Raw genomic sequence first — 15,551 nt, 5'->3', positions numbered from 1 at the left:
GTGGCACTTTTTCACGCAGCTATCCTCATCCATTCTCACCACATGTCCATACCAGCGCAATCGTCTCTCTTGCACACCACAACTGATGCTTCTAATGTTCAGCTTTTCTCTCAAGATACTTACACTCTGACGGGTATTCACATTGACATTACACATCCAACGGAGCATACTGGCTTCATTCCTTGCAAGCTTACGTATGTCCTCAGCAGTTACAGCCCATGTTTCACTGCCATGTAGCATGGCTGTTCGTACGCATGCGTCATACAGTCTGCCTTTTACTCTGAGTGAGAGTCCCTTTGTCGCCAGCAGGGGTAAGAGCTCTCTAAACTTTGCCCAGGCTATATATATATATAGTCAATTCAAGGATGTCAGATTAAATAATCCAAAAATTTCACTGGCATTGAATCAAAACATATGTAGGTATTTGGCATCTGCCTTTTCTTTTAGAGGTTTGTAATTTAGAATTCATTTGTATTGTTTTTATAAAAGAATCTTTCAACCTCATATATCATACAAATGAATTATTTATACATCCATAATTCTCCATTTTCTTCCTTTCATCATTATATATATTTGATGGGCTTCTTTCAGTTTCTGTCTACCAAATCTACTCACAAAGTTTGGTCAGTGTGGGGCTATAGTTGAAGACACTTCTTTCAAGGTATCATGCTGTGTGACTGAACCTGAAGCCATGTGGTTGGGTAGAAAACTTCAGCCACATTTGCATAAAGAAATAAATTGTAAACGATTCCATTAAATGGATTAGGATTTTAAATATTTCCCCTGTTCTCTACAAACAATTGTGTGTGCGTGTGTGTATACAAATGAATAAACCCACATGTAATTTTGTTTGTTTGTTTTATTTTGCAGTTACTTAGCAGTATGACAGCAGCAGCACTTCATAGAAGACATTTAATGGTTTGGAAGATATTTGCTCCTCGGTTTATATTTGCTGCTGCAATGTCTGGAGTCACCTTTTTAACTGGTTTAATTACCTTCCTGTTGATGATTCGTGTACAAGCTGCTCTGTCGCGTTGGTTTTATAAACTAGCTGAATCTTATGGCCAATCTCAGTCTTGACGATGATGGTGCTCTTTAAGGAAAAACTACTTTGTAGACTTTTAGAGTTGTATTTGTTTAGCAGGTGGCTTCATCTGGGATGGTGTGATGAAATTGAACTAACTATATTGTAGCAGAACCATTTACTAACACACAAAGCTGTTAAATTAATTTTAAATTTAACCCTTCAAAATTTAAGCCAGTCATATCTGGCTCAAATATTCTACCTGTTTATGTTCAAACTGGCTAGATCCAACTTCTCACATAAACCCTACAATGTCATTCTAAAAATATAGAACCATATCATTGAAATCTCAAAGCTATGACTTGTTGCATGTTTAATTCAAAACAATGTGAATAAAGAAGTATTATGCTTGACAGAGTAATCCGAATACTAAAGGTTTGAATTTATTTCATCACACAAATACAACCTTGTCATTGATACAGTTCTATGAAGATGCAATAGAACAGGAACAATGAGCAAGTTACTACTTGCTCGTTTGATACTGCATTAAATAAATTTAAAACAAATTTAACAGCTTTGCATGTTATTAATTAGTTCTGCCATGGTGTAGTTGCTTCATAGAGAATTTATTTTAAAGCTTCCATATTTGAAATGTTCCATTTATTTTTACCTTTGGATTGTTTATATTTTAAGAGGCATTATTGCCATCAACAATCAGATTTTTAAGAAATTAACAAAAAAGAAACAAAAAAAAAAAAGATATAGGAACTCAGTTTTTAAATGAGTACATTACAGTCAACAAAAATATTGAAAAACCACTATTACATCAAATAAAGGCAGTGAGCTGGCAGAACTGTTAGCATGCCGGGCGAAATGCTAAGCAGTATTTCGTTTGCTGCTATGTTCTGAGTTCAAATTCCACCAAGGTAGACTTTGCCTTTCATCCTTTCGGGGTCGATAAATTAAATACCAGTTGAGTACTGGGGTCAATGTAATCGATTTACTCCTCCTCTCAAAATTTCAGGCCTTGTACGTATAGCAGAAAGGATTATTACATCAAATATATTTTTAAAATACAGTTTCTCAGTGCTATTAGAATTCACGTGATTCACTCTTTATGTGGTTTTAATAAGCTGTTATTTTGTAATGACAATAATAGTAATAATAACCAGATATTGAATTCATATATAAAATGTATATAGAATATTAGTTCACTAGTAACATATAATTGTACATGTTACATCTTCAAAGTGCATTTGGATGCATAAACATTCGTGTTATAATAAAAATTATTATTTTTATCCATTTCTGTTTCATGTATGTTTGTTCGATGAAGGAATGTTTGAACATCATTAATAAAATATTTGTTATGTTTTCAAACTATCTTTTACATTTCAACTTGTGTGTTTACTTTCTGCTTATTTTTTTAAAGTTCATTTAACTGAAATATTATGATGAACTGCAGATAAGATAATTAAAATTAATTATATTAAACAGTTGTAAAGTCTTTCATCACTCTCATTGTTTTCATATTTTCTTTTCTATGCTTGCACAGGTCAGATGGAATTTAACTGGATGCTCTTCCTGTCACCTATCTTCACCTGCTCCCAAACAAGATAATATTTTCCTTAGTCTTTGTGAAGACCTGTCAAACCAAGTGAAATTGTAGTTGTGGCTGATGCCAGTGCTGTCTGACTGGCACCCATGCCATTGGCAAACAAAAAACACCACTTGAGTGTTGGGCATCATGGAGGCAGTGACAGGTGACCAAGACTCTAGGCTATATACCATGCTTGTATTGACCTGTCAAGCCAAGCGAGACTGTAGTCATGGCTGATGACAATGTCAGGTCAACGGCATCCATGCTGGTGGCACGTAAAAAACACCCACTACACTCTCAGAGTGGTTGGTGTTAGGAAGGGCATCCAGCTGTAGAAACCTTGCCAAATCAGATTGGAAGCTGGTGCAGTCCCCCCACTCTGGCTCACCAATTTTCAGTGAAACCGTCCAACTCATGCCAGCATGGAAAGTGGACGTTCAACAATGATGATGATGATTTCAAACAGCTAGACATGCTTTCATGATTATAAATAAACAATATTGCTTATAGAATGGTGATGTTTATTTACATTTAGTGCGTGTTATTGAGACAAGGAGACAATGCACACAAGTGTGTATTTGTGTCTCCTTGTCTTGACATTATGTGATCATTGTAAATAAGCCTTACCACATGATTGGTGTTCATTTCCAACCCTCCATGAAATTGTGTCTGGCCATGGGAAAACGTCACTTTGTGAGGCAACAAGTGAGCATTGGCAACAAGAAGGGCATCCAGCTATAAGAACTCTACTTCAATGAATTCTGTTTGGCCTATGCAAGCATGGAAACATAAATGTTAAAACAATAATAATGGTGATAATTGTCTGATTAAAATTAAATAGTTTTAATTTTAACCAGACAGTTTTGATGCTTTGATAAACTACACTTTTTCTGCCCATAATGAAATTGTATAGACAAAGTCGTTAATGACTGCCCTGTGTATTTAAATAATTTTAGTTTATTTATACATGCCACCGGCACGGGAGCACTCAGTGCCGCCTGACTGGCTCCCGTGCCGGTGGCATGTAAAAAGCACTCAGTACATTTTCGCAGTGGTTGCCATTAGGAAGGGCTTCCAGCTGTAGGAAACCTTGCCAAATCAGTTTGGAGCCTGGTGCTGCCTCCCTGATTAAACTGTCTAACCCATGCCAGCATGGAAAGCGGAAGTTAAACTGTGAGTGGACCAGCAGGCCAAATAATAGAACCAATGTTACCTCTGCATGTCATAAAAGACAACTTAAAGATGTTGAAGTAGGATTTGTACTCTGACCTTATAAATGGACGGTTTGACTGAGATTTAGAAAGCCAGTGGCTGCACCAGGCTCCAATCTGATCTGGCAATGTTTCTACAGCTGGATACCCTTCCACTCCACGAATGTAATGGGTGCTTTTTACATTCAATATCATCATCATTGTTTAATGTCTGCATATATGTGTAAGTGTGTGTGTCTATGTGTCTCCACCTCCACTTGAAAACCAATGTTGGTGTGTTTATGTCCCTGTAACTTAGTGGTTTGGTAAAACAGATCAACTGAATAAGAACCAAGCTTAAAAAGCCAAAAATAAATACTGGAGTTAATCCATTCTTCAAGGCAGTGCTGCCCCAGCATGTCTGCAGTCTAATGACTGAAACAAGTAAAAGATAAAAGATTTCCTAGGAGTTTGTTTTGAATGTAGTGAAAATGTTTTCATACATGTGAGATCCATGGAAACACCATGTTTCTATTTTTGATGCATAAATTCACAGAACTTTCTAAAACCTTTTCATTGTTAAATACATTGTCTCTTCTTCATTATTGTTCCATAATTAAGACTGTTTAAAAGTGTCAATTGGGTGGTGGTGGCGGTGTACTGTTTTACAAATAACATCCGTAGCTATTTCACTAACATATTACACTTTCATTGGAAAATCTATAGTCCTATTTATGATAAGTTTATCATTATACCTAATATAAGCTTTCTTTCCACTGTCCACCCATCGATGTATTTGTCAATGTGGATAGATCGATAAATAGATTGACAGATGTAAAAAATTGAGTATTAAAATGTTATTTTGATAGTCACAATTGAAATTGAACTAAATTCAATGACTGGCACCTGTGGAGCGCTAACAGCACCATCCAAGTGGGATCACTGCCAGAGCAGCTGTCTGGCTTCCGTGCCAATGGCATGTAAAAAGCACCATTTGAGCATGATCTTTACCAGCGTCGCCTGACTGGCATGTGAACAAAACATTTGAGTGAGGTCGTTGCCAGTGTCGCTGGACTGACTCCTATGCAGGTGGCACGTAAAAAACACCATTTGAGTGTGGCTGTTGCCAGTACCACCAGACTGGCCCTTGTGCCGGTGGCACGTAAAAGAGGAGTGGTTGGTATTAGGAAGGGCATCCAGCTGTAGAAACTCTGCCAGATCAGATTGGAGCCTGGTGCAGCTATCTGGTTTGCCAGTCCTCAATCAAATCGTCCAACCCATGCTAGCATGGAAAGCGGACGTTAAACGATGATGATGATGATGACAATAATATATGATGTTTAAAATTTCCCTCTGCTAACCACTTTACATTTCTCTCTACCACATATTTCAACAAACTTTTTAACCATTTAATTCACCTCTCACTTTCACTAAACATGTTACAGCATAATGCATCAGCTGACATGGCATCTCTCACATTATTTGCTTCTCCCTCTTAATATAACTGCCTCCCCTCTCTATCTGCATATTTTTAACCTCACTACCAGAACATCACTCCTCTGTTAAACATTGTATTTGTAGCTCTCTTTTAACTAACTCACCTTTTAACTCACTTTTTAATAACTATTACTTTCCCTTACCTAACATCATTAACACTTCTCTCTTCCTCTTTTTCTCTTACTCTCCTTTCAACTAATCCTGTGACAGTGTAACACATTTGGTCTTAGCACATCAAGATGATAATGATGCAGATGTTAGATATTAAAATGGAGGGAAGGCCAATAGCAGTGTCTGTTTTACTGGAGCTAACTGACCACTAAATATACTGACTTTTGTAGCTATTTATGCTACTGATATCATTGGTAAATGGATTAATACCTTTCAATCACTTTTTCTGAGATTCTGCTTCTAGTTTAAAAAACAAAACAAGCAAAAACAACATCAAACATTGTGTGTTGAATCTTATTTTTAATGATATGTGGCAGGGTTTTATCTCATTCCAAGGGTTTCTGGTGAGAATAGATTCTTACTTATTGGACTTTGTTAAAAAAGCTCTCAGATAGTCTCATGTAAATATGTAGTTAGGGTTTCAAACCACCATCTGAAGACTGAGGATTTACAATCTTGTTATTAAATCATAGGCTGGCACTTCAATATGTCAGTCACTTGCAGCTTTTTTTACAACTCCACATTATTGGAACCATTTTAAAATAGATTAATTAATTCTGTAAAAGACATCACAAACCATTTTGCTTCTTCCTTCACTTTCTTCCTCACAACATTACCTCCAAAACCAATAAAAGCATCCTAGGAGAGAAAAAAGAAAAGAAAAGAAAAATATTAACCACTATTTGACTTTATAAATAATGGCTGGTTGTAGGAAGAGCATTCAGCCACAACACTACTTCATTGATTTAAATGGTTAAAATAACTCTCAGTCACTTTGTAGTACAGTACCATCACAGTTATTACTGTACTGTGTTAATAACAATACTTCCCCAGAGTATTCAGGTGTTTGCTTGTGGAAAAACCACCCATGAAAGTGAAGTGGGTACTTGATATCATAAGTTGAAAAATTTTAATTAGATTGATTACTTTAGTAATGAAAACAAATCATGGAATGAATAATTCTGATAAAAAAACGTAGGGGAAGTAACCCTGATAATATATTATCAAAATTCAAACTATGTATATTACTTAAGTCTTTCGCTCTCTATAGACCATGGATCATTAATGATTTGTCTCCACTGTTTTCAATTACAGACTGCCTTTTCTGCTTCTCTCCAGTTGACTTATTGCTTTTTTTTTCCTGCAGTTTTCTTTCAGATTTTGCTGCACCACCTCATATTTATCCCTGAGGAAAGGCCTTCCTCTCCCAGTTTTATTTTGGTTTTTCAGTTATCAATGCCTCTGTAACTTTGCTTTTTTTCTAGGTAGAAGTATTGGCCCTATGGGAACCTATTTTTACTTCTGGGAAGAGGTGATCCACATCATTCTGGCATCTAACCTTTGACCTGTTCAACATGACAGGCTCTAGCAGGAACATGTCTTCTGCTAGCATAGCTGTCAGGGCCATTGGGGCATACAAGCCACCATATCACAATGAAGACTGGACCCAGTAGCAGAATCAGTGTTTTTGTACAGTGATCATAGTAGCTAGTTCAACTCAGCTAACACAAAAATACATGTGAAAATGTGTGATAAACCTCGACTACAGTTAATTGTAAATAGTTTTTAGAAAATTACTATTTTTAAATCTCACAACACGAGATATTCAGCAACAGTACTTTGGAGTAAAGATTGTTTGCCAACATAACATGGCAGTCCTGGTTTAGGATGAATGTTGCTATAATTTAGCCCCAGGAGACATCGTCTCCAGCTGGCTATACCACATGATCTGTGTCCTTAAATTTTCGAACAAGGGAATCTAGCATCCTCACTCAGCTCAAAACAATGTGTATCGCGATTTCCGGGTTATTTCCTTTCATCAGCACACAAAATAGTTATGTTGCACATTTGATTGCAATCCAAGCTGTTATTTCAATGTGCATAGAAATATTAGATTACTTACAGCAGGAGGACAAGCTTCCATGTCAGTTGCACCATCACCGATCATAATTAAATTGCTATAATTATGCTTATCTTTCAAAAGTTGAATTACTTGTCCTTTACCACCACTCTTGGCAGTGAGCTCTGCTTTATCAAAACTAACATAATTACCTGAAAATATAAAAATGGTGAATTAAAACTGCTGTTAAATGATGATGATGATGTGATAAATAATATAATGTCAAGTGGTTTAAAGAAACGTTAGAGTAATTATCATAATAATTCATGTAAATTAACAAAGTGGTTCAGATGCAGGCATAGCAGTGTGGTTAAAAATGGCTTGAGTTCAGTCTTATTGTGTGGTACTTTGGGCAAGTGTCTTCTATGATCGTCCTGGGCCAACCAAAGCCTTGTGAGTAGATTTGGTATATGGAAAGAAGCCTGACATTATCATCGGTTTTCCATGCTGGCATCAGTTGGACAGTTTGACGGGATCCGACAGAAGACTGTGTTATATTCTGCTCTCTCCTTTGGCATAGTTTCTATGGCTGGATGGTTACAAGTTTGAATATGAAACAGTCCGTTGCCTTGAGTGTCTGGATGTATAGTGTGTAGAGATGCCACTTACACATGCACTGAGAAGTGCTTAATGGAATACCATTGTGCTGAAGTTGGTGTTGGTTAGCTGACCTGGCATACACAGATGTGTGCTTCAAAATATGTATACATGAGTGTGTGTGTGTGTATATGTGTGTGTGTGTGTATATGTGTGTGAATGTGACATTTCATTGCTTCACTTGTTACCAGCTGAGCAAAACAGTATTATGATGTTTGCATTCCTTGTAGATGTTATGACCTGTAACTGTACACTGTGAAAAAATGTTTTGAGGAAGAAAGTGAAAGAAGAAGCAAAATGGTTTGTGATGTCTTTTGCAGAATTAATTAATCTATTTAAAAATGGTTCCAATAATATGGAGTTGTAAAAAAAGCTGCAGGTGATTGTTATATTGAAGTGCCAGCTTATGATTTAATAACAAGATTGCAGATGGTTAGCAGTCTTCAGATGGTGGTTTGAAACCCTAACTACATGTAGAATAAAAAAAAATCCCTTACATGATAAACAGATAAGAGTTGGTGACAAGAAGAGCATCCTACCACAGATATAGTTCCCATTAAAAAAACCAATGTTGAATGGATAATATACTCACCATCTTGATCAAACTGCAACCTGTTTGCAAATATATGATCTTTTGGAATGTTCACTTCTTTGGCAACAGTCTCAATGATGGTACGGAATCCTCCCGAAATAAGATAGACATCAATGTTTTTTTCCTGTAGTATAAGTATCAGGTCTCTGTGAAACCAAAAGGGGTAAAACATACAGTAAAATGCTATATTATGTTATTTCTTTACTAAACAAAATTGTAATGGTTTGGAAGAAAATAATTTTATGTCTAATGGCAAACTGGTTGAAAAAAATGTTTTCATTTTTTAATTACCAAATTTGTTTAATTTACTAGAATTAGAAATGTGTATTGATTAATTGCACAGATGGTGTGTGTGGAGAGCATTCGTCTGTGAAATTGAAATTTGGACAATGGAGGAAGAGCTTCAGGATCATATTGCTGATACATACATCAGGCTTCACATGGAGGCTTGTGCCATGTAAAGAGCACCCAATGCACTCTGTAAAGTGGTTAGTGTTAGGAAGGGTATTCAGCTATAGAAACCATGCCAACATAGACAATTGTAGCCTGGTGCAGCTCTCCAGCGTGCCAGCTCCTGTCAAATCATCCAACCCATGCTAGCATGGAAAATGGAAATTAATTGATGATGATAGTACTTATGTCATCAACCCTGAAAGGATGAAAGACAAAATTGTTACTACTACTACTACTACTACTAATAATAATAATAATAACCATTTCAAATCTTGGCACAAGGCCAGCAATTTCTTTTAGGTCGAGGGAAGTAGCTGATTGTCTACTGTATTCCACTGAGTCTTTATGTTATCAGTTTCCAAAAAGATGAAAAAGCGAAGTTGATCTTGTCTGGATTTGAACTTAAGAATGTAAAAAAACTAGAAGAAATGCCATGAAGCATTTTGTACAGCACATTAATGGTCGTGCTAATAGAAATAAGGATTTCAAATTTTTGCCACAAGGGCAGCTTGGGGGAGGTAGGGATGGATTGATCACATTGACCCCCAGTGTTCAACTGGGACTTATTTTATCGACCCCGAAAGGATGAAAGGCTAAGTCGACCTCAGCAGAATGTGAACTTAGAATGTAGCGACAGACAAAATATCGCTAAGCATTTTGTCCAGCATGCTAATGATTCTGCCAGCTCGCTGCCTCATGTCATCATCATCACCATCATTTAATGTCTGTTTTCCATTCTGGCATGGGTTGGACGGTTTGACTGAAGTCTGGAGAGCCAATGGCTGCACCAGGCTCCAGTCTGATCAGACAATGTTTCCACAGCTGGAAACACTCCGAGAGTGTAGTGGGTGCTTTTTATGTGCCACTGGCACTGTCAATAGTAATGATGATGATGATGATGATGATAACAATCCTTACTAGTACAGGCATAGAGCCTGAAATTTTGGGTGAGATGTTAAGTTGATAACATCGACCCCGAAAGGATGGAAGGCAGAGTTGATCTAGGCAGAATTTGAACCCAGAATGTAAAGAGCTAGAAGAAATGCACATTTTTTTGCAACGCTCTACCGATTCTGCCAATCGACTGTTGTTATTATTATTTAGAAATATAAACCACGAAAGAATTTAAAAAAATATTCATAACAAAATTAGAATTAGAAAAAGATTGTTAAATATCATTTAATAATTAATTAAACATTTTATAGATGGGCCGTCGTAGGATTTTCGAGCGAGATCGTTGCCAGTGCCCCTGGACTGGCTCTTGTGCGGGTGACACATGAAATACACCATTTTGAGCGTGGCTGTTGCCAGTGCCGCCTAGCTGGCCTTCGTGGGATTTTCGAGCGAGATCGTTGCCAGTGCTCCTAGACTGGCTCTTGTGCGGGTGGCACATGGGGTGCACCATTTTGAGCGTGGCCGTTGCCAGTTACACAGAATTGACACCTGAATGTTAAGAACAGTCTTAGATGTATCTTAGAGAACTCATCCTACCAAGAACCCACTGAATGGATATATCCTGCCCATTTCCACCATTAAAAGGGAAAGGTGCTTGCACTTCACAGGACATTGTTGATGAGCTAAACAAGAGCTTGTCAGCAATGTCCTGTAAAGTGACCTATGGCTATGGATGTCAAAGCATGGCCGTACTCGAGCAGGTCATCCAAACACAACGTACGTAGATCAACTCCCCAGAAACACTGGATGCCTTCCCGAAGACCTTGCTCAACTAATGTAGGACTGACACAGATGAGATGTGCAAGTTGAAAATGTTTGAGGGAGCTCAACCAGATGATAATGATAATTAAAGACAAATTAATGCAAAAAAAAAGAAAAAAGCAAATCAAACAAACAAAATAACTTACTTGACTCCATCGGTTAATTTTGGTGGATGAGTTTCTAGAAACTGTTTAAGAATATTTTTACTTGGTTTAATAATATTTAACCTGGTTCTTAATGCATCTTGGAAGCTAATATTACCATTCATTGCTTCAATGGTACTAAAAAGAAAAGGGGGAAAAATACAATAAAAAATACAAAATACCAATAGATCAATATCTATTGATTAGTTTCTAGCCCTTTTATTTCATCACTATCATCACCATTATCATCATGTTGACAAAAGAACTGCAGATGGAGATGACCTGTCTCACCTATTGCAATCATGGAAAAACATATGTAAAAATGATGATGGTAGTGGTGGTGGGGTTGGAGATGCATGGCAGCAATGATGGTGGTGGAGGCGATGATGGTTGTGACGAAGAAGACAATGATGGGAGTGCATATCAAGATTAGGATATTCTGATGAAAGTGAAGTGGAATGGTTAAAACAACCTTCAGTCACATTGTAGTACAGTACCATCACAGTTATTACTATACTGTGTTAACAATATTCCCCCAGAGTATTCAGGTGTTTGTTTGTGGAAATCCTACCCATAAAAGTAAAGTGGGTACATCATACTTGATTTAATTTTAATTAGATTAATTACTATAGTAATGAAATCAAATCATGGAATGAATAATTCTGATCAAGGAATATAGAGGAGGTAACCCTGGAATCTTAACAATTGATTATGAACTGCATGGTGAGTCTGAATGTTTAGCAGCACAGGGACAACTTTAGACATGTTTCAGTCTTATTTGTCTTCCTTTGCAAAATCTAATAACAATCAAAGGACTGAAGGTTTATTTATTTCTTTTTGTAAGGGGTCTTAAAAACTTGAAAGAATGATCAAATGTAAATACCACCCAGGGATGCCTACTGCATAAAAACCTTTATAGTAAAATGGGTGCTAGCATATTTGATGTAGTTAGAACAGATTGACTAAAAATATGAGCTGTATGCATGTGCAAAGAAATTTCAGTACAGCAACAGATTTTCATCTCTGACCACCCCAATCCCTTAAACCCTAAAATAAACCTTAATCCTAAACTCGAAACACTAATGTAACTCTAACCAAAACCTGAGCCTCATTTAAAGGGAGCCATTGTTTACATACCAGCAAACACTTGGCAAATAAGAATCTCACTCACACAAACATACATGCACACGCACATATACATCATTGTTTTAATGTCCACTTTTTCATGCTTGCATGGGTCAGACGGAGTTTATTGATGCAGATTTTCTATGGCCAGACGCCATTCCTCTTACATGCACACAGCTCATATTTTTAGTGTATGTACAAAAACCAAAACTAAATTGCTGTCAGTTCTGGGATATCTCTTTTACTATAGAATGGAATTATAGTTCTATATTTAAGAGATGAGGAATTATTTACATTATTTACATTTGACGGATATTTGTCCTCATCTTGTATGTGTATTTAGCATTGTCCTTCGTTCTTGTTCCTTATTCATATTGCTATTTCATTTTCTAGGGGTCATGGAAAAACATGGTTTGGGACCTGAAAGTTTATTGTCTGTTAATCCAAGATTGATTTATACCAGACTTTCTGGCTTTGGACAGAATGGCTCTTTGGCACGAAGAGTAGGACATGACATCAATTTTCTTGCCATATCTGGTAAGAATGGCTTTATTCTTGCTTTTTAATGATTTTAGGTGAGTAACTGTGTGTGTGTGTGTGTGTGTGTGATTAAGAACAAACATATTTTCTGATACAGTTCTACATTTAAGAGATGAGGAATTATTTACATTATTTACATTTGACGGATATTTGTCCTCATCTTGTTTGTTGTTAACACAAAGTTTTGGCTGATATACCCTCCAGCATTCATCAGATGTCTTGGAGAAATTTCGAACCTGGGTTTTCATTCCTAAGGCATTTTTCAATGCTATTATTATTGTAAGATACAGAAATAAATTTATTTCTCAAGCGCGTGATAATGCTGGCTGGTAACGTATTTTTCTGCATTATATGGATAATTTATCCTGATCAAGCTATTCATAGCATTATCACGCGTTTGAGAAATAAATTTATTTCTGTATCTTACAATACATCTCAATGCTTCTAAAGACAAACTTTGTTTGTTTACTTTCATCGTAAAGTTGAAGTTATTATTATTATTATTATTATTAAGAAAATAACAGAACCAACAACAACAGAAATTGCAAAAGAATTTTCGCCAGATCCTACAAACATTCCCTTTCCAGATCAGATCAGCTCGGATTGTGCGAGCACTGATAGTGAGAAAGGGAAGTGGCACACTGTACCACCAACGAAAAAACAGAGAAGAAAGACAAAAGAAACAATTGACAAAGAGGGGAGGCGCGAAAAAGGTGAGCTTCCCAACATCATCAGCAACAACAACAAAACACACTCACAACAAATAGCAACACCTTCTCCACCGCAAACACCAACAATCACACACACCACAAACGTAACAGCCATCAACACCAAAAATGAACACTTATTAAACTTTTTTAAAAACTGTACAAATGCAAATATCACAAACTTCATTATACCCCTACACAACGCACCACCAGCACACATACTCACACTAAAGATCACTGAAGAAAACTACAATAAAATAAAAGAAAAGTTTCCGAATGATGTTGGGTCGCTAGGGAGAGGTTTCTCCCAAAGACTTTATCGGAATTTAGTGGAAACACCCACACGGAAACATAGGGGAGCCACCCCACCAGAAAACAGTAAGTAGAGCCTTTTCTCCTCTAATTTTTTCCTTTTTTGAAAAAAACATGGTAATTCTCAGAATCGGAAGCATAAATGTGAGAGGCCTCGGGTCGCCTTGGAAACAAGGTCACCTGTTGAACGACCTGAGGTCTTACAGTGTAGATGTAGCAGCCATAAGCGAAATGAGGCTCTCCAACCCACAGGAACTCGCAGCCCTTTTTGGCGGATACGAGATTTTCCTATCTCCGTGTCGGCCGGAAGCGGGCGGTGGGGGTACTGCGGTGCTATTTCGGAAAGGCCTGGACTTGAAAATAAGGGCAGTCTTCCTGGATCCAGAAGGTAAGTTGGTGGTCCTGGACGTCGATAGTAGTGACGGCGCTGCCTTTAGACTACTGGCTGCCTAAGCTCCGACAGGAGCAGGGCAGTCGGATTATTTCAAACGTCTGGAGGTTTTCCTGGGTACTTCTCGCACTTTAGTGCTAGTTGGGGATTGGAAGGCTGTCTTAGGCGAACGTATCGATAGGGTGGGTGCGGGAGCATCTGATAGGAAAGGGGGATGCAAGAGCCTTGCCAACCTGCTCAGATGCTTTCAGCTGTCCGACAAGTATCGACTAGACAACCCGAATGTGCCAATGTGGACTTGGACTAATCGCATCGGGTCGTCTAGATCGTACTTAGATAGAATTTTCTGTAGGCCAGTGGATAAGGATAGCATAGGGTGTCCACAATTCAACATAGTCGGCTACACGGACCACAAATTCGTGATCTGTACGGTCGACTTAGATAGGCTCCATAGACAAGGTCCCGGTTACTGGAAGCTAAACGCGTTGTTAATGGCGTGCAAAGCCTACAGAGACCGGATTAGTTTATTAGTTAAGAGGGCTTTAACCAGGGCAATTATCAATAACAACTGGTGGTTCGCCCTGAAGCAGGCAATTAGAGCAGAATCAATTAGGTTTAGTAAGGCTCTAGCTGTAGAACGTAAGAAAACAGAGCGGGATTTAGTTAATAAACTAGACGAGGCTCTTAGGACAGGCATCGCAACCGACGTGTTAGCAGCGAAGTTGGCCCTCGACCAACACTTTGATGCCAAGCATGAAGGCTGCGTTGTCAGAGCTAAAGCACTTTCAGTAAGCGGGGAGGGGACTAAGGCGAAGCGTGGCAACAGAGCAACCATTCGGTCTTTGGTGGACCAGAACAACTGCGAGATTTCGGAACCGAAGCAGATGTGCGCGGCCTTTCAGCAGCACTTTGCTCAATTGTTCGGGATGAACAGTAGGATGGACGACGGAACAGACTTCGGTGTGTACCTAGACAGCCTGCCGCAACTCTCGACCAGCGAAGCCGAGTGCTGCGAAGGACCCATATCTGCCTGGGAAGTACAGGAAGCGATGAAAGGCTGCACGAGAGGTAGATCGCCGGGTTTGGATGGTCTGCCTTACGAGCTTTATATGTCAATGCCAGACTTGTTTGTGGGTGTCTTGGCAAACGTCTAGTGCAACTGGCAACAAAACGAGAAAATTCCTGCTTTTGTTTGTTGAGGAGTGGTGGCTTTGCTAAGAAAGGACCCAAACAACGGGGACATTATAGGGAACTTTAGGCCCATCACTCTGCTCAATGCAGAGTTGAAGATTGGCGCTTGTCGTGGGCAAACTGATCAGCAAGGCGCTGACATGCGCCGTGCCGACCAGGTCTATCCACGACAACCTCCATTTCATGCCTTACATCATAGAGAGGGTGGGTAACGAAGCTGGCGCGGGTGGGGCTTTGATAAATTTAGATCAGTCTAAAGCCTTCGATAGGGTCGACCATCGATACCTGGCAGCTGGCTTTGGTCAGGTCTTCCACGGGTGGATAGCTGCTTTATACAGCGGCATCTGCTCGGTCATACAGGTGAATGGCCATCTATCGGAACCATTCAACATCTCGCATTCG

At 38.4% G+C, this 15,551-nt stretch overlaps 2 protein-coding genes across 6 annotated transcripts in view; one reads left to right on the top strand and one right to left on the bottom strand.

Moving 5' to 3' along the window:
• Positions 1 to 2,522, top strand: part of LOC106877410 (GPI ethanolamine phosphate transferase 3) — a 21,264-nt gene extending 18,742 nt beyond the window's left edge. For both annotated transcript variants that reach the window (XM_052972145.1, XM_014926304.2), the window contains exon 5: positions 871 to 2,522. In XM_052972145.1, coding sequence (XP_052828105.1) covers positions 871 to 1,080 — 210 coding nt within the window. In that variant the 3' untranslated portion in view covers positions 1,081 to 2,522. The remainder of the gene's footprint in view (positions 1 to 870) is intronic.
• Positions 2,523 to 5,762: 3,240 nt separating this feature from the next.
• Positions 5,763 to 15,551, bottom strand: part of LOC106877411 (phosphoserine phosphatase) — a 20,882-nt gene continuing 11,093 nt past the window's right edge. For all 4 annotated transcript variants that reach the window (XM_014926308.2, XM_014926305.2, XM_014926306.2 and 1 more), the window contains exons 3-6: positions 10,887 to 11,021; positions 8,572 to 8,717; positions 7,386 to 7,534; positions 5,763 to 6,121 (exon numbers count right to left, since the gene is read on the bottom strand). In XM_014926308.2, the coding sequence (XP_014781794.1) occupies positions 6,020 to 6,121; positions 7,386 to 7,534; positions 8,572 to 8,717; positions 10,887 to 11,021 (532 nt within the window). In that variant the 3' untranslated portion in view covers positions 5,763 to 6,019. The remainder of the gene's footprint in view (positions 6,122 to 7,385; positions 7,535 to 8,571; positions 8,718 to 10,886; positions 11,022 to 15,551) is intronic.

The sequence above is a fragment of the Octopus bimaculoides genome, chromosome 12 (genome assembly GCF_001194135.2).
Source record: "Octopus bimaculoides isolate UCB-OBI-ISO-001 chromosome 12, ASM119413v2, whole genome shotgun sequence".
In the NCBI taxonomy this organism is placed as follows: Eukaryota; Metazoa; Mollusca; class Cephalopoda; order Octopoda; family Octopodidae; genus Octopus; species Octopus bimaculoides.
This window is presented reverse-complemented; position numbering and strand designations above follow the sequence as displayed.